This window comes from Anabas testudineus, chromosome 18, assembly GCF_900324465.2.
Source record: "Anabas testudineus chromosome 18, fAnaTes1.2, whole genome shotgun sequence".
NCBI classification, from domain to species: Eukaryota; Metazoa; Chordata; class Actinopteri; order Anabantiformes; family Anabantidae; genus Anabas; species Anabas testudineus.
This window is the reverse complement of record NC_046627.1, coordinates 22,367,844-22,386,274: the sequence shown is the minus strand read 5'-3', so window position 1 is coordinate 22,386,274 and position 18,431 is coordinate 22,367,844. Positions and strand designations below refer to the sequence as shown.

Below are 18,431 nucleotides of genomic sequence, written 5' to 3'. Positions count from 1 at the left end.
CCTCCTCCTCTTCCTCCTTCTCCTCCTCTTCCTCCTTCTCCTCCTCTTCCTCCTTCTCCTCCTCTTCCTCCTCCTCTTCCTCCTCCTCTTCTTCCTCCTCTTCCTCCTTCTCCTCCTCTTCCTCCTCCTCTTCCTCCTCCTCTTCCTCCTCCTCTTCCTCCTCCTCCTCCTCTTCCTCCTCCTCCTCCTCTTCCTCCTCCTCTTCCTCCTCCTCCTCCTCTTCCTCCTCCTCTTCCTCCTCCTCTTCCTCCTTCTCCTCCTCTTCCTCTTCCTCCTCCTCTTCCTCCTCCTCCTGTTTCCAGAGCTGGACCAGCGCGACGCGTGCTCGTGCCCGCCTGCGCGCGTCCCCGCACTCACCTGTCTCACGCTCGCACTGGGTCCAGTCTCTGGTGCGTAAAGCCAGGCGCAGACTTTCCAGCGTCTCTTTCTGAAAAGTGGAGCTTTTTGACGTTTCCCTCGCTCGTAGAAGGTGAAGTTTTTTTGTTGCTGTCGCTCTGACGGAGGAAGTTGAGCGACAAAACCGTGTGAACTGACGTTAAACCGGACGGAGACGCGTTCATGGTCCAGTGTGTGCGGTGAGAGCTCCAGACCCGGTGGGTTATTTCTCTTAATTAACGAGTGAACTGAACTGACCTCAGTGAAACTAGAAGAGCGCAGTTTACACTGAAAACATAGGAAAACAGTTTATTGTCGTTCAGAAGTTCAGAAATAAAATATACGAAACCTGACAAACCTGACAAACATAACTTTAAGCTGTAGTTTTAAGTGCTAATGTGACCGTGAACTAGTTTGTTGCGTGTTTAGTTCGCTAAGTAGCTGATTATTCAAGTGACTTCTGGGCTTATACCTGCTCCCATCTCCCGTAACAGCTCACAGACAGCTGGCTAGATCTTAAAGATAGCTTTGTTAACCCTTTATTTATTTTTTAACCCAGTGCTGATAACATCATAGTTTCCTCAGTCACCGTTGGATATGTATTGTCTGTACTCGAAATGTGTGGTTGGACAGGTTTTTTTGTTTGACCCAATGAGTTCAAAAAAATAAATAAATAAACTAAAGTGGAAGGAGTGTTGCATGAGAAACGCATGTTTTTACTGGAATCACTGAAGAAATGGACTCACATGTGTCATTTTTCAGTTCAAACAAATAGTCCAATAATCACTTCATGTGATATGTACTTGTCCGGGTGCAGCTGGTTGCATCCTCTCAAATATAATGATTTCACTTCGGTGTGTGAAGTTTTGCTCTTTTCTAACATTTAGACAGAAACAATTGAATTAAATGAGAAGTTACCATATTGATTAATCAGTAATATTTGATGATTGTAAGGTCACAGAGTTCTGCAACAGGAGATTTCTGTGTTGTTATGATTGATCATCTATTGTAGATTTAACTGTGACCATATATATTGATTTCTTTACATTATTGTAATCTTTAAAAGACAGGTTCACCTCTAATACACAAGTCACTGTATATAAATTAGGGTTGGTTTGATTTAGGCCTTGAGAGCACTATGCTGGTTTTGGAAACCCCCTCATCTTTTTCAGTCAGAACAGAGTAGTGAAACCAGCAGACAGGGAAAAGGGACATTCTCACTAATAGGAACAAAAAAATATATTGTTATTTGTGCCATATAAGTGTCTTTCAGAAATTCAGTCGTTTGTAGAATAATACAGAAGAAACAGATTATTGTTATTTAATGTAAAAGGGCACAGTGTGTTAGTCTGAGTCAGGCTGAGCAAATAAATTAAATGAATTTCTGTATAATCCCTCAATGACTCTGGGATTGGATCAGATGTACCTATAGCAGAGGAGACAGATTAAAAAGACAGTTTTAATCCCAGAGTGAATGGTGACATTGGATCAGATCAGGTATGAGGAAGGCAGCCTAGATGTTGGCTCACTAATAGTGGACAGTGGACTGATCTGTGAGCAAAAGTAATAAACACTTGTGTTTTTGTCAGCTGAGAGGGAACAATAGGCAAAAGAGGAAAGCAAGAGAGAGGCAAATTGGAGTTAACCACTGAATGTAGGCGGTGACTGGAAAAAAAATGTTCTTAATGTGCACTGGGTGCGTTGCTGACATGTCATTCCAGTACACACCTGAATAGCGTGAGTCGGTGCTCGCCAGGAGTGTGTGCTGCTGCAGAAGAGCTTGTAGCTTGACTAACGGGTTTGTTGCACAATAGGAAATAGCTAGAAGAATTTTGTTAAATGGCGTAAAGACTATGCTCAGGTAGAACCTCCTTAGTGCCAGTATTGAACTTGGAAGGTCTCCAAGCTCAAGCATAAAATATCAAGTGCAGAGCTTTGTTTATTTCTGTTGTTGTTGTTGTTGTTGTTGTTGTTGTTGTAGTTGTACGCTGAATCTTTCTAATCTTCAAATTGTTCTTTGACAGGCAGATGGCTCTTCCAGCAAATACGGATTAGGGCTCGTCAATGGAGAATATGCATCAATATGGTGCAAGAGTCCTAATCAATGATCTTTGGGACTGTATTTAACTTCGGAGACAAACAGTGGACCGCTCAAAACAGAGGAGCTGGACCTTCTGTGGAGAATTTCTATTTTTTTTTATCTTTAGTGAATTTAATCTGAACTCCCAACAAGAAAAGATAGTAACAAGTAACGCTATTCTAGCTTGTGTTTATCATGTAGACAAGCTGACAGAGGCAGACACCAAGAAAAGGCAAAGTGACAAGCTGAGAGACGGCAAGATCCCCCACGCTCATGCACGTCACAATGCCTGATGAGTCACAAGGATTTCTGGGTGAGGGAAGTCCTGGTGAAGAAGCACCTAAAGAGTCTTTAGTGCCAGAGATTGTAATTGTCTGCAGTGATGACGAGCACGGAAGTGCTGGAGGCAACACCTTGGAGCTTGACGAAGTCAGACAAACAACAGGTGACGTGAAACAAATCACACAACGCGGTAACGTTAACATTTTGAAAGGAAATCCCAGCACAACAAACAAGAATGAAGCCTTTTTAAATGCAGGCAATGTTACTGTTGGGAGTCAGTCGGGACTCGGGGAATCCCAGATTTCTGTACAGGTTGGTGTGGCGAAAACATCACAGGCCCCCGGCCCTCTCAAGCCTAATTCTTTGTTGAGGGAAACGGGTACGGCTTCTTCTTCTTTATCACAAACGAATGGCTGCAATGACTCAGACTACAGCAGCGCAGAAACCAGCCCTGGTCACGCTTCCACTAGTTTCAGCTCTGAACTCTGTGGTGAAACATTATCGGATTTCAATGGAAGCACCTTTGAAATGAAAAATCCTGAACCCCATTCTCACAAAACCACCAGAAATAGCCAAGATGGCAACAGAGACGATTCCAAAACACACTCGAGTGTTAAAACAAAACTAGAAAACTCTGTCAGTGGCAGTTCATCTTCACTGCCCGACGTCAAATCTCAAGTTGTCCAGATAAGAAACAGCATTGATGTCAGGTGGATGCAAGAAGTGGACAGAGACGAAGACAGACGAAGCACACGGTCCAGACGCAGTGTGAAAGAGGGCATGTGTTGCTGCTACCAGGCGGTCCACAGGGCTTTTCTGCAGTGTGTGGAAGAAACTCCTGCAATGGTGTCTGGACTGGTGCTGTCTTTGGCCTTCTGTGTGACTGTCATCATTGTCATCCCCACTACAAGGGTGAGAAAGCACCAAACATTCACTAATTTACAGCTTCTTAAGTGTTTCAGCCTTGGTACTCCTCTTTTATAATATAAGGTAATATATATATTATATTAACAGGTATAGTAAACTCTAAATCATTAGGATTTTTCACTATTAGTTGGACAAAATGGCGATACAGTTATTTTTTCTGTGCTTGGCTATTTGATTATTTGCGCCCCTGTGTAATTTAGCAAAACTGCTAAACTACTAAATAGTGTTTCTAGCTGTAATGGTGATTTTGAATTGATGTATCACACACTGATATGTTCCAATATGTTATTGTATTATAAGAGTCAGTCGTGTTTTTGATGGATATATGGCATATCTCAGAGAAAGAGAAACAAAAGAGGCGATTATAGTATCTTTGTAGTTCATCTCCACTGCATGAGTGTAGACATTGTGAACAAGGACATTTGCTACTTTTACAACCAACTTAAATAAGGAAATACAGCAAAAAAAACCTGTTCTTCCAAAACACAGCAACATTCTTGTGTTTTGATTAGAAAGACGAGTTTCATGCCTTCACCGTTCCACAGAACAGCTGCATGCATGAAAACAGTCAATAGCTTAGTCAGGCTCTTCCAGCCAATACATAATGTTTAATGTAATCGCTTCTGCTTGGAACTCCAACGAAGAAACCTGTGTCATGACATTTTTTATCTTACAGTATAATAAACTCCTGTGACCCAGATCAAGTCCAGCTGCAAGTCACGTACTTATACGGAAGTGATCTTTTATATTCAGTCTGTTATTTGATTACAAACTGTGTGCTTTCAGGTATAGTTTTGTCAGGCAGGCAACTCGCTTATCCTAACTTCTTTAAAAAGTACAAGACCAAAGTGCCTCCCTCTGTAAAACTCTATTTGTCAATTATTTGATTAGTTCATGAACAGAAGATGAATCAACAATAATTTATTAAATTTTCAAACCAAATCCCTGGTTGCAGTTTTTCAATTGTGAGGATGTGATGCTTTTTCATTGTATATCATAGTAAAATCTGGTCAAATAAATTTAAAAAATCACCTCAAGCTGTAGCTCAATGCTGAGAGATTTAATGATGGACATTTTTGAATATTTTTTACTTAACAGACTAAACCTTGTACCACCAGTTTGACAATTTCTTTTACCAGTTTTATCCATCATTTTGTGCAGAATCGATAAATAACTGTAATTAGTTAAGAAGATAATGATTTAAATTGGAGTATTTGCTGTATGATATGACACAAAACAAACTTGTTGAATTTACTAATACTTAATTTGTTTATAGACTAGTATTTTTAGTGATTAAAAGAGAAAAAACCCAGCAGTATTGCTAGTTGTTCATTGCAGAAATTCCCATAGAAGATTTTATATGTGATGATGCCTTTTAATTTTGGTCCTCTTAGTGTTGCACAGACCGCTGTGTCAAAATGGGACAATGTCTTGTTAATGTTTATTAATATGAACTTCTCCTTTACCTCTTGATATGTGTGCTAATGACATTTCTTTAATTCACACACAGCATCTATGCAGCAGTAGAAAGAATAAGGATAAAGGATAATACAGAATCATTTGAATATGTTTTTAAGCTTTGACATGTGTTAATTACTTAGTTAAATAGTCACCAATGCACTGATCAGTCTGTCTTGCCCATTTCTTCAAAGGACCCGAAAGTCCATGTAGGTGCTCTGGGCGTGCTGGGCGTGGTCTTGTGTATGAGCGCTGTCCTCCTTGTCTGCCTGCCCTGGCTGGCCACGGTGAGGCGCTGTGGAGGAGCCCTGGCCCTGTTTGTCTGGGGGACGTTGTATGTCATTGCTATAGTCTTCATTTTCACTGAAGGAGCTGTCGCTGCATGGGAACAGGTGAGAAGGAAGTAGTTTTTGTTCAAGAATGTAATTTTTACTCTGCGTCGTTCTTTGAATTCACTTCTTCTCTGTCTTCACCCTCTATCTTACCTTCTTAGGTAGCGTTTTTCCTGTTCCTCTCGGTAAGTGTGTACACAGTGTTGCCTCTATCGCTGACCTGGGCCCTCATAGTTGGCATTGGAACCAGTGTTTCACACATCATCATCATCAGTGTCTACACCCCTGTCACAAACCCAGAGACACCAGACTTGGTTGTACAGGTAAGGGTTTGCTGTTTACATACAATTAAAAAAAAAAATTCAAATTGAATGTAAGGGCCATAATTAAGCTCACCTCCACCACTGTACAGATTTGTACAGTCCTCCCTGTAAGAAATGGATTTTATTTTTTTAAATAAATAAATAGATGCACACATTAAAGGTTGAATGTAAATTTAGGCAGATATTTGCAAATCATTGCCCATTTAGGTGTGCATGTTTTGCATGTTCCAAAAATGTCCATATTAAAATAAGGTGTGAAGCCTGCACAATACAGTTGTGGGGTTTGTGACCAGCTGCATTTACAGTTCTTCTTGAGAGAGATGCAAATGATCAGCACAACCCATTTCATTATCAGTTTGCAGAGAAGTCCTAAATATGGTCCTGCAAAATCCAGTATTTGTAAGTAAAGTAAGTAAACAGGTGAAAGAACGTGTTAAGAAGTTTTAAAAATAAGGTTAATTACTACTGTACACACAAGTAAGAAGAATGATTAATTAGTGTCACTGATACATTGAGCTCTCAATCCAAGGACATTATTGAGAAAGAGAAGAACCTCCTCTCCTCTGGTTTCTCTCCCAGCTGGTGGCGAATGCCGTGCTGTTTGTGTGTGTGAACTGCATTGGGATTTTCCACCTGTGGACGACCGAGCATGATCTCAGGAAATCCAACCAGAAGAGAGAAGAATTCAGCTCCATACGATCCCAGAAGGAAATAAGGAAGTATCAGCAGGTAAGGATTGAACACATATATAAGTCATTAAGAAGTCAAGAGTCGTACACCTGTAAACAGTCTGTATTATGAGATTTTTCTTACTTTATTATTCTATTTCTCAATTTCAGCAATCAAACGACATGACAGAAGCATTATTAAAAATTTAGCATGTTTACACTTCTTTAGTTACTAGAACTACTTAAAGACAAATTCATTTACTCTTGTTTAGCAGCTGTTTAGAAGAATAGAAATCCACTTTTCTGTGTTTATGTTTCTTGTACACCGAATTTAAAATCATTATGTGTAATCATTCTGATTAAAGGACTCTCTACCTGGACAGCCTGGGTTTGGCTCGTCTGGCTATTAGGTCAATAGATTAATCATTCACTTGTCTGAAGCCCAGCAGCCATAGAATAGGCAAACCCGAATGGACACTATTCACAGCAAGTAAACAAATAGATGAAATGTGATCCACTAAGTAAACAGGACATCGCTTCAAGGGGCTTTTGATGGCCGTCTCTTTCTTTTGCAGCCATTGTAAACAGATTGTCACCTCTGTAAGACAGAAACTCAGTGGGCCACTGTACCAGGTCTCAAAACCCATCGCCATCTTTCTCAATACATATTGTAACCCCTTTCTGTTTCCTCGGCAACAGGAGCAGCTTCTCCTATCGGTGTTGCCGAGGTACATCGCCGTGGAGCTGAAAACGGAGGTGATAAAGAGACTGTCCAAGTCAGACAGCGACAAGGAGAATGAGTCCACTTCCCACAATTTCCACAGCCTTTACATACGGCAGCACAAAGACGTCAGGTGTTGATCTAGCTTGACATTTACATTTAGTCATATAGAAGATCCAAAGGTTACATCAAGATGTAAACTTGTCCAGTAAAGATTATTGTCTAAGCTGTAATATGTCTAGTTGGTTAATGATGATTAATTTGAGATTAAAGTTGCAGTTTCAATTAGAAATCTTAGTTTGGGTTTAAAATTAAAATGCATACTGTAAAGGTCATCGAGTTTTAGTTCTACAAGGATCTGTTTAATGGAAGAGACCTAAAAAGACGTAATTGTTTACCATTGTATTTATGTACAGTATTTGTTTACATTGGCCGTCAGATTTACTCAAAGCTCTTACAATACAAAAATATGATTAACGTGTGTGTCAATCTTTGTAGTATCCTGTATGCAGACATTGTGGGCTTCACCAAGCTGGCAAGTACCTGCTCACCGGAAGAGCTGGTAGTTATGCTAAACAAGCTTTTTGGGAGGTTTGACGACATTGCTAAGGTGAACACATCTGTACATCCACGCTTAAATAAAATCTTCTACACAAAGATGTTGTGATAGTTCTTCACTCTGCCTGTCTCACTCTATCCTCTTGTCGCCGTCTCTTTTTAGGTAAACGGGTGTCTTCGCATTAAAATTTTAGGGGACTGCTACTACTGTGTATCTGGTCTGCCCGATCCCATTCCCTCCCATGCCAGGAACTGTGTCCAGATGGGGCTGGACATGTGCACCGCCATCAAGTGAGTTCATCTAAAATTTTAGATTTAGGGCATTTTTTCTCCCAGTGTTCTCGGTCTATCTTTCTTTTTCTGTAATTATTTTATATGTATTTCTGCCATAAGACCAGTCTTACTTGTTGTTAGTTATTTCTTTAGAAAAATGTATTGAGGTGCCTCCCACCTGATTGTTCCTCCAGCTAGAGGAATAAAAGCTTTTCAGTGCTCCTAATTTGCATCTGAGATTACTGTACTCTGTAACTTCCTCGTGGCTCTAATGACTCACATTCAATGGAAACAACAATCTCTTTTATAGCAGAACCACACAGTTACAAAATGTGGAAGCAACAAGTTATGGACATGTAAATTAAGCTCTTTTTTTTTTTTTTACCTGCTCATTTTCATGACTCCATATTGTGTTTGCACTACACACATCCAACGTAGAAATATTCTGCTCTCTGTTTTTTTATTATTTTTTTTTTATTGCATTAATTCGATTTCACTGCTCGACTGTAGAGAAATTATAATGTGTTCCTTTGAATGTATGTGAAATAAGATGATGTTGTTATGCAAATATCCTCAGGACTGCATTTATTTATTTTTTACATCATTTTTAGTGCTATGCATACAATTCAAACTATTTTCAATTGGCTTAGATTTTCAGTTAGAGGGATAGAATATATTTGAAAGTTACGAATATTCAGATTTAAACACAAACACTTGTTTCTCTCTAGTAATCTTCGAGAAGCAACAGGTGTTGACATCAGTATGCGTGTAGGAGTTCACACTGGGAACGTGCTCTGCGGTGTCATTGGCTTGCAGAAGTGGCAGTACGACGTGTGGTCACATGATGTTACGCTAGCCAACCACATGGAGTCTGGAGGGATTCCCGGGTGAGAAAATCTTTATATGCACATGGGGATAATATAGGTCTGATGAGTAGATGGAATTTTTTTTTGTAATTAAAATTAGTGTTTTATGAATAAGGTAAGTTTTTGTTTCCTCTCTGTATCATAAGATAAGTTTATTTGTCATATGCACAAATGTACATATAACAGTGTACAATGAAATGCGCTGATCCAATATTTGTGAGTATCTGCCTGTCACATACGATATAACACAGTGCAGGCTGTTGTAATAGAAAAAAAAAATAAAAGCAAGAAGTAATATGTACAAAGAAAGAGTCAGAGCAGGTAAGATGGCAGCTGACCTCCCCGACGCCATCTTTTTGGACCCTTTTTATTATTATTATAAATTTTATATTATTAACGTCATTATTATTATTATTATTATTATTATTATTATTATTATTATTATTATTATAGGCGAGTCCACATCACAGAGGAAACACTGCAGCACTTAAATGGCGAGTACCAAGTGGAGGACGGGGAAGGAGGAAGTCGCAATCCTCTTCTGAAAGAAAGGAAAACCTACCTGGTGATTGACCCCCACAAACAGGACGGAATCTCTAGGAGGGCCAAATTGGTAAGTTATTCGTTAGTTTTTATTTTGTTAACTACATGTTACAGGTACATGATAACTTTTTTCTGTTTTTGTGCCTCTAAAATTTAAATGTATCTTTTTTTTTTCTTTTGTTAGAGAGGGGCATGAAACAAATGACTGATGGAATAATAATCTGAAGAAAAACCTAAATCTAAATACAGTATATCTATCTTTATTTCAGCCCAACAGTCTTGCATCAGGTGAGACCAATAAGCGTGCATCAGTCCGGATGTCTCAGTATATGCAGACCTGGCGGAGTATTCAACCATTCTCAGGCCTAAACAACCATGATGCTACATCTGCAAAGACTCCGATCATGGCCCCCAATGCTGTAAACACACAGATATCTGCAGTACGTATTTGTCATTCTGTCATCTTCATTTTGTGGTATGATTTTATTCATAGTGTTAACTATGTATCTCTCTTCAGCGTTTGATCATATATTCTGTTTTATATATTTTAAAGAGGTGATGTGTGACCATGCTCATTAATAATATGTGTGTATGTTTGCTTCAGGAAAGGCTACATCTGCAGAACCATCCCTCCAGGTAAGTTTCCACAGATATTAAAAGCATGAGAAAAAAACATGCTAAACCTAAGGTTATCTTAAAAGACAACTTCATTTATTTCCCTGCTTCCTGTGGTTGTAGTTTAATAGCAAATAAATGCTGTTAAACTTCCATCTGCCTTCCACTTTCTGCTTCTAGCTGAAAAACTCTCATCTGAACCTTTTCAGTTCAGATGATGTCACCTGGTTGCTCGTAGTATGGAGGTCTTAGTTTAGTTGACCCACTCCAGCTTGTACATACCAAAGCAGAACCAGAAGTAGAATGAGACTATAACGTGCAGCTCTTGAAACTATAGTGAAGTCAGTCATTCGAGGTAAACATGCTTCTAACACACAGCCTACCAGCATTATTTTATTCATCTTTTGCTTTATTAGCAGTTGAATCAGGATTATATTGCTCTGGATAAATCTGTGTCTAATGTGTTTCTGTTTTGTTTCAGTTTGTTTGTGGATAATAATGTTAGGGGATCATTGGACACAGTGGACATAGCAGGGTAAGTTGTCATTAAATTTCAGACACATATCATTTTTCAACTCTTGGCAGACAGTCACAGATGTAACAAAGACAACTTTATTACCAAATGGATGTGGGTGAAAACAGTCCAGTTCAGTGACTCTGTGGAATCCTGCCTCATTTTGTTGTCAGATCTCTCTGATGTTTTCCTGTAACCATTCCTCTTATTTTGGGATGAAACTCTTTAATCTTCACTCTTTAGTTTCCACTGACTGCTCATCGTCTATCATCCTTCTTTACATGTTTTGTTCAGGAGGAGGGCGAAGAAGCTCAACTGTTTGACTCTGCTATTCAATGACCTGAACTTGGAGAAGCAGGTAGTTTGCATTTTGGGTACAAGCATGATATCATGCACTTTTTTATATATTTTGTGCTTTTGTTACAGTAAAATATATATGCTGTATTTTGACACTGACCTATGCAATTTTCATCATTGCCATTGATTAAAAATGAAGCAGTCAATATGAGCTTTAAGTGCTGACTATCCTAAATTGAAAACATTAAATGTTTTGTGTTTGTTCAATGTTTTAACGCAGATGTTAGTCAGTTTCAATGATCCCTTTAAGTCTTTGTCTGTCCCTCAAGGTTGTTTCTTTAACTCACTGAAAATGGTTTGTTGTGCTCTTGTTTTTAGTATTTCGGGAATATAAATGGTTATAATTGTAAAAAGGTTTGTCCATTATTTCAAGCAAACCCTTAAATTAAAGCTGACAGACTTAAAACTGACATTTAAATCCATTATACAGAGGTAAAATGCCGAAAATCGAGGCATAGTCGAAATATATTTATGGCAGCTGTGTAACTGGAGCAGTAAACAAATATGGTGTTGTTTGCAGCATATCAACAAACTAAATAAACTTTACAAAAGTTGTGGTATTTACTTTTTGAATATATCTGTGCTATTTGTTTTCTAGTTCCGTCTTTCAGAGGTGAAGGGTTTGCACCAGTCTATCAGCTGCAATACTTTGGTCTTTGTAACTCTTTTTACCACCCAGATGCTTATATCGAAAAAGTGAGTAACATCTAGGGAAAATTCATAAATAATCCCAAGTTCTTGCATAACCACCCAAAAAACAATATTTAATTAGAAATGAATCGTCTAAATTATACATTTTCCCCCCTCCCAGGAACTTTGAGATGGCTGTATCCTATGGTGCAACCTTCCCTGTACTTGTGCTGATTCTGTCTATTGCGTTCACCGGATACTTAGAGGTAAATAAACACACTGCTGGTATGTTTATAGAAACATTTTGTGTAAGCAAGTGATCTTATTTTATCTGGGTCTGGCTTCAAGCAATATCATGTCATCATGAATAAAAGATGGCAAATAAATAACTTGAGGTCATTACTGAAAAATATAATGGAGTCCTACAGTGTGTTCCCAGTAGTATTATGTTACTCGTTGTTCTAGTGTTGTATGAAAATCAATTTGCAGAAATATGTAATCAGTCACAGTAATAACAGTAACTGTACAGTCACAGACAGTCATGTAACAGCTGCACAGGGATATACAATGGAAAAAGCCATGTCAGTAAACCTCAGCATGTTTGCAATATATGTGCATGTTTTTTGACTTAGAAATGGCGCTCAAAGATTCCTTCAGGTGTCACCTGGATATCGGGGTTGTCCCGCGGCGTTTCCACCAGGGCAGCACTCCGGCTCTTTGTAGTCATTCTCTGTGCGCTCATCACATTGCTAATGGCTATCCTAAACTTAGTAAGTTCCCTTCTTCTTAATTTTGCCATCATCTCCTTTTGTATTTCATTCTATGTCATTCGTATGTTGGTTCATTTGTTTGTTCTGTAAATTTTATTTTTCATTTGTTTCTTTCTTTTCAGTTCTTCCAACCTGGAAACAATTGCACGTCCACCAACCAGACAGAGCTGGAACGTCTGAAACTCTACAATGAGCCTGTGAGTAGCTCCAAAAGAACATTTCAGAATTGTTTTCTTTTTGTATGTATTATATGGATGCTTTTTTAGATTTAGCATTGTTTTCACTGTTTAGTCTTAAATTTTACTAAAGTAACTCAGGCCAACACTTGTCTTTTACTGAACTGAATGTAACACAGCATTTGTTAAACCACCCTGTCATCCTTTGCAAAGGCAGTAGTGACTCTCTCCATTGAAATGTAGAAATATTTTAGATTTTTGCACATAACCTATGTTCAGATGTCACTTTTCACAGCCACAAGAACTTACATTAGATACACACACATAGAACACCAAAACAAAACAAAAGAAAAATGTGTACACTTTAGATTAGTTCAACATACTAGCATACACAATTAAAGCTGACAGAATTAAAGCTGACATTTAAAAGGTAAAATGCAGAAAATTGAGGAACTGGAGGAGTAAACAAAAATGGTTGTGTTGGCAGCATATCAATAAACCAACCAAAGTTGTGGTATTTACTTTATAGATGGAGCAACCTTTTCTTTATCAAAATATCACAACTGTTTGACCACTGGTTTCCAGATGTGTGTCTCTATATTTTATGGAGTGTAGGTGGCTTTTGTAGCATATATTCAGAAAAAGATAAAACCTTATACTTACTGTGTCATAACCCACATATTTTACTTCCCATCTACCTTTCTGTTCAAATATCCAGTACTACCTGTACTGCTGCCTGCTTGCCATGCTGGGAGTGGTTGTGTTCGTCAGGACGTGCTTGTCTGTGAAGGCACTGCTGCTCACCATGGCTGTCGTGGTTTACCTGGCCCTCTTCCTCTATGTGTTTAATCCGAGATCCTCCTGCCTTATCAGCCTCCTTAACAACAACAACAACAACACAGAGTGAGTTGCACTTCAGTGTAGCTTTTTGTACCTGACCAGTATTTTGAATAGTAAACAGTAGCAGACACTAGCTCTGACTATATACAGATAGAGCTCTAGAGACCTGAGGGGTAAAAAACAACAGAGGGTTGCTTGATTCATCTAGCCTTGAACAGTTCAAAGTGTGTGATTTGAGGTCCATTAGGAAAAGCAGGATTTAGCAGAATCATTTTCAAGAGTATAAAAAATTCTATACATTTTTCGGATAAGCAATTTGTGAAAACAACTAAATTGTTTTAATCTTTTATTTTGCTGGATGGTAACAAGTTAAAATGTTGTAAAAGATCCTCTCCGTTTCCTACAATAGTTGTTAAGCTGATTTAAACGAGTGTTTGATTCAGAGTATGCTTCCTCCAGACATATCACTGATGCATAGGTCCCAAAAGTTGAAACGAAATCGACAGAACAGAATCCCCAAAACAATTATGGCTTATTTATATGAATTTAATCATATTGGTGACGACTTTTCTTGTGCTTTGGGTCAGTGGTGGCATACGTCTTGGAGTCCTGGCAAGGAAACATTTAGCATTTAGTATGTGCTTTACTTTGCAAAATGAAACCTCGAAGGCTGTTGCCACGAGGACTTGCTGCAGGACGTTTGCAGTCACTCAAGGGTTTTTCTCTATCTATCTCCTCTGAAATCTGTTTGCAGCCCTCGATAGCTTCCTTCCTGATGCAACTAAGGGTTTGATTAGTTCCACTAGATGTACTTGAATATAAACCTGATTTGCAAATTCAGAAAGTGGCTATAGTAGTCATTAAAAGTTGCATTTGGGTTTAATACTGAAAATGATTCATTTAGAAAATGACATAACTTATTCTTTAAGATGTAAACTTGACTGGGCTCTTGGAAATTGTTGTGATCGGTTTCTCCAACATCAATTAAAGACGGGAAAAAAGAGCCAACAGATTAATGAAAAATGATGATGTGCTTGTGCCTCACAGATGTTTATCTGTAGAAAGCTGGTGTTATTAGCATTAGACGCTAACCTGGTATATAATGTATTGCAGTGTGTTGTGTGAAATTTACTGACAACACTTAACATTATGTTTATTCCCTTAGGTACTTTACAGGATGTACAATTCTGTATATATTACATTGTATTAATAGACAAACAGCTAAAAATAAGATGTATGAACATTTTGCAGACATGAATATAAATATTTGTTCAAGCTTGTTAACACAGGCTCCTAGTAATCCTGCTAAAGTTCACTTTCCATTTGTTCACATACATTCACCGCTCCCTGTATTCATCACACCGTCTTTCTTGGTCAGCTGAGGTGTTGAGTTTCCTGCCTTTTGTCCACCATTCGGCAGTCCAGATTGTGAATACTTGTCTGAAGTTTCAGACCACCATCACTTATTCAAGAGCTTTCTATAGCTCTTGAAGTACTGGTCTATTCACTGTGAGACATAAGACACTCTTTTCTGTGGAATTATGTAATGGAAGAAGAAAAGAGAGACTAGTTGTTTACTAGTCCAGATAAAGTAAGAATATGGCTCTAAAGATGTGAATACTGTTTTTTCTACAGACTTGGTGTGCTGAAGGACCCACAAATCATGGCCGGGGTTTGGCTGGTCATCTTTTATATCGTATGCCTCTTATTGGCTAGACAGGTGTGTGTGTTTACAAAAGATGCAAGTGTTTTGTCTCTTTGTGTGATTATATGCAGTTCTGTGTGCTGGTTTTTAAACACTGTAAACCAAATGTGTTAATCTGTCTTTGTGTAAAATGTCTCACTCTCTCTCAGGATGAGCTCGGTTGCCGTGTCGATTTCCTGCTGGAGAAATGTTTCCAGATGGAAAGAGACGAGATGGAGACCGTGGAGAACGTCAACAGACTCCTCCTGCAGAATGTCCTGCCGCTCCACGTTGCCTCCATCTTCATGGGCAAAACTGTTCGTAACCAGGTAGAGAAAACAAAACACAGCAGAGTTGTGCTGTGCATATTTATTACCCATACTGGACACACTCATGTCAATAAGGAGACTTGCATATTTGCCCTAAATCAAAGTAGAGATGTGTAAAGAAACATGTAAAGACCCATAAATGGTTTGTTCAAAATAAACAAAGCATTTATGTTATTGTTTCAGATCATTATAGCGTGAAACCTTGGAGAAAAATGTAAACTAACTAAACAGGTTCAAATTATGTTGAAATTTGGAAGCAGAGTTCAAAACATTTGTTATGTTTCCTTTGTTTTAGTATCTGTACAGCCAGTCATATGACTGTGTGTGTGTGATGTTCGCCTCAGTGCCTCAGTTCAAGGAGTTTTACACTGAGAGCAGCGAAAACAGGGACGGTCTGGAGTGCTTACGCTTCCTCAACGAGATCATAGCAGACTTTGATGAGGTATGAGGAAGAAGGGGCTGTTGAGTACTGTCAGTGTGTAATTTAGTCTCTGACCTCTGTTTTTCCTCCTTTTCTTCTTGCTCCTCCTCCTCAGCTTCTCTCAAAGCCCAAATTCTCTTCAGTGGAGAAGATTAAGACTATTGGCAGTACGTACATGGCTGCTGCGGGACTGACACACTCACCTCCAGGGGATGAACAAAAGGTTTGCTTCCCATAAATCTATTTAAACACTCCATGTACAAATGTCTATATATTTTTATGATGTTTTGCAAAAGATGAACTATATCAGAATAAAATACTTTAACCCAGTTGGAATACCCTGTCTTACATTAGCATGATCTCTGGCTCCCCCTATAGAAATGTGAGATGACCTACAGTCATGTGCGTGCCATGGTGGAGTTTGCCATTGCTTTGATGGGAAAACTGGAGCTTATCAACACACATTCTTTCAACAGCTTCAAACTGAGGATTGGTGAGTCTGTTTAAGACGATTAAATGTCAGTGCTTAAAATCAATGATTTGTTTTCTTTTTTAAACATCTAGACAAGTATTAACAAATAACTGAATCTTACAAGAAAAGTTTTTTTTCTCTTTTTTTTTTAAACTGTATTATTTTCCAGGGCACATGCTCGACTGTCATCCTTGCACCAAGGAAGTAGTTTCAAGTGATAATATTTTCCCTGGAACCTATCCTTTATACTTTGCTTTCAGGAATAAACCACGGTCCAGTTATTGCTGGGGTGATTGGAGCTCATAAACCTCAGTATGATATCTGGGGGAACTCTGTTAACGTGGCTAGCAGGATGGATAGCACAGGAGTGCTGGACAAGATACAGGTCAGAGGAAAAGAGCTGAAGAGGGGTAGTTCCTTTTCCTAGCTTTTAGAGCAGAGATGGATAAATGGGGGGGCAAATAACTTGAGAAATAATAATTTTACTTGTTCTCACTGTCGGTGTCTCTCTTTGCTCTCAGGTGACGGAGGAGACAGCAGAGGTGGTCCAGAGTGTGGGATACAGTGTCACTCTCAGAGGAGTAGTCAACGTCAAGGGAAAAGGAGAGCTCACCACCTATTTTGTTAACACAGACCAATCATCTCCTCAGTTCTGACCTCCACAGACAAATACTAAACAAACTTCAAGTTAACACTCAGACTGGATTCAAACATAAGCTGTAAATATTTGTTATTGTTTGTTTTGAATAACCTGATGTACTCGTGGGTTAACATTGTGAACTGTTGCAATTAACCTACAGTAACACTACACGACTCATCACGGCTGCCACAGAGGACGTGACTTGAAAATATTGCTGCATGTTTACCTTAGTTTGTAATGATCATAAACGGGTAAACCTCCTGTTTATGATCATTTGCATCCACCACAGAGCTGCCTTTGTCTTTCGTAGAAGACACTAAATATAATTCTGACCGGCTACATGAAGACATCGAGACTACAACTGGCAACTGAAGGCCCTGAGCTTTCTAGACATGGACTACTAAATGGTCAGCCATGTTACTTAATGTGTTTGCACTGTGTCTGTATTATGTGTCTTGAGTCCTAATCACGCCCTTCTCATTGTATTGTTCTGAAAACATACTTTATAATATGAATGACGCTTTTTTGGTACACTTACCATGGCTGAATTGTATGCATGTCTATTTAATAATCAATGTTTATGGTTACTCTATTGGCAAAAATAAGATATCATATTAGATGCACAAAGAATGTTTTATGAAGGATATTGTAGAAGTAGCTTATGACTCACATAAGCCAAAAAGCTGTGCTGTTTACATGAATGTTTTTCACTCCATATTGTTTTTCATAAGTTACAAAAAAACCTTTTTATCTCAGTTTTTATTTAAGTTTAAACAGTTTGTGTGTAACAATGTCCTTACAGAATATTTTGTGTCTTTAAATGTCATAGTCCTAATCTCCAAAGTGCTTCAAGATGAATCATGGCATAAGAAAGAAAAAAAGTCCTTTATCTTGTCCTTTATCTGTGCTTTTATTATGAAATCCTGGATAGTTTAAACTATTCCTCCCCACACAATGATTTTAATGAGGCAACATGGATAGGAAAATCAACCTTAATTTTGTATGGATAAACAAATAGAAGTAGATGTTAATTTGTTTAAGGTATCACAAACAAAAACGGGATCTTTTCATTCACAGCTGAAACAGAAGCGATTTAATACATTGAAGTTGTGATCTTTTATTCTCTGCTGCCCACTACTGACACTATATATATGCTGTAACATGTTTGCACCCAAGCATAATGGTGTGTTTGTGCCATGAAAACTCAGAAAACGCACATTTGACATTGCACTTTCTAATTTCTTGTACTCACGAAGGGAATTCTGTATTACAATCCAATGTTGAATGCACACAGAATATTTTCCCTTTCTTTTTAAATACACATTACTGTGAGGGCTGATTGTGAGTTGTGGATGTAAACCCAGCTGTTATATAGAAATATTTTTCTAACCTATTTATAAGATAATAAACAGAAACCACCAGCTCTCATGTGTTGATGTTAACCAGCTTCCTACGTTCACCTATCAACAACTCTGGAATTTCCCCCCACTCTCGGCAACGCCCACAGGGGCCGCTGATTGGCTCGTGTCACGCCCCCGTTAAACTTTCCGCACTTGCTATTGGTCGAGGTTGGTGCC

The 18,431-nt window shown here is 38.6% G+C and overlaps 1 protein-coding gene across 2 annotated transcripts; it reads left to right on the top strand.

Moving 5' to 3' along the window:
- The first annotated feature begins 328 nt into the window (after window positions 1–328).
- Window positions 329–18,277, top strand: LOC113157466 (adenylate cyclase type 2-like). 2 transcript variants are annotated; one of them, XM_026352974.1, is made up of 26 exons: window positions 329–593; window positions 2,404–3,649; window positions 5,317–5,514; window positions 5,616–5,777; window positions 6,357–6,506; window positions 7,145–7,299; window positions 7,665–7,776; window positions 7,888–8,015; window positions 8,726–8,884; window positions 9,317–9,476; window positions 9,676–9,846; window positions 10,011–10,042; window positions 10,503–10,556; window positions 10,830–10,893; window positions 11,491–11,588; window positions 11,704–11,788; window positions 12,155–12,292; window positions 12,415–12,489; window positions 13,187–13,371; window positions 14,944–15,028; window positions 15,163–15,321; window positions 15,617–15,763; window positions 15,858–15,965; window positions 16,121–16,235; window positions 16,475–16,599; window positions 16,736–16,870. In XM_026352974.1, the coding sequence occupies exons 2-26, from the start codon at window positions 2,729–2,731 to the stop codon at window positions 16,868–16,870; spliced, it is 3,921 nt and encodes a 1,306-aa protein (XP_026208759.1). In that variant the 5' UTR covers window positions 329–593; window positions 2,404–2,728. The 2 variants fall into 2 exon arrangements, with proteins under 2 accessions (XP_026208759.1, XP_026208760.1); XM_026352975.1 differs by having other exon boundaries at window positions 330–593; window positions 2,400–3,649; window positions 16,736–18,277.
- The last annotated feature ends 154 nt before the right edge of the window (window positions 18,278–18,431 follow it).

What these genes read in the sequence shown, in the direction of transcription:
- LOC113157466 (XM_026352975.1), top strand. Translation starts at nt 2,729, where the DNA reads ATGCACGTCACAATGCCTGATGAGTCACAAGGATTTCTGGGTGAGGGA. An exon ending in CTGCAGAACCATCCCTCCAG is followed by an intron (nt 10,043 to 10,502) that starts GTAAGTTTCCAC and finishes GTTTTGTTTCAG; the next exon opens with TTTGTTTGTGGATAATAATG. An exon ending in CGTTCACCGGATACTTAGAG is followed by an intron (nt 11,789 to 12,154) that starts GTAAATAAACAC and finishes TTTTTGACTTAG; the next exon opens with AAATGGCGCTCAAAGATTCC.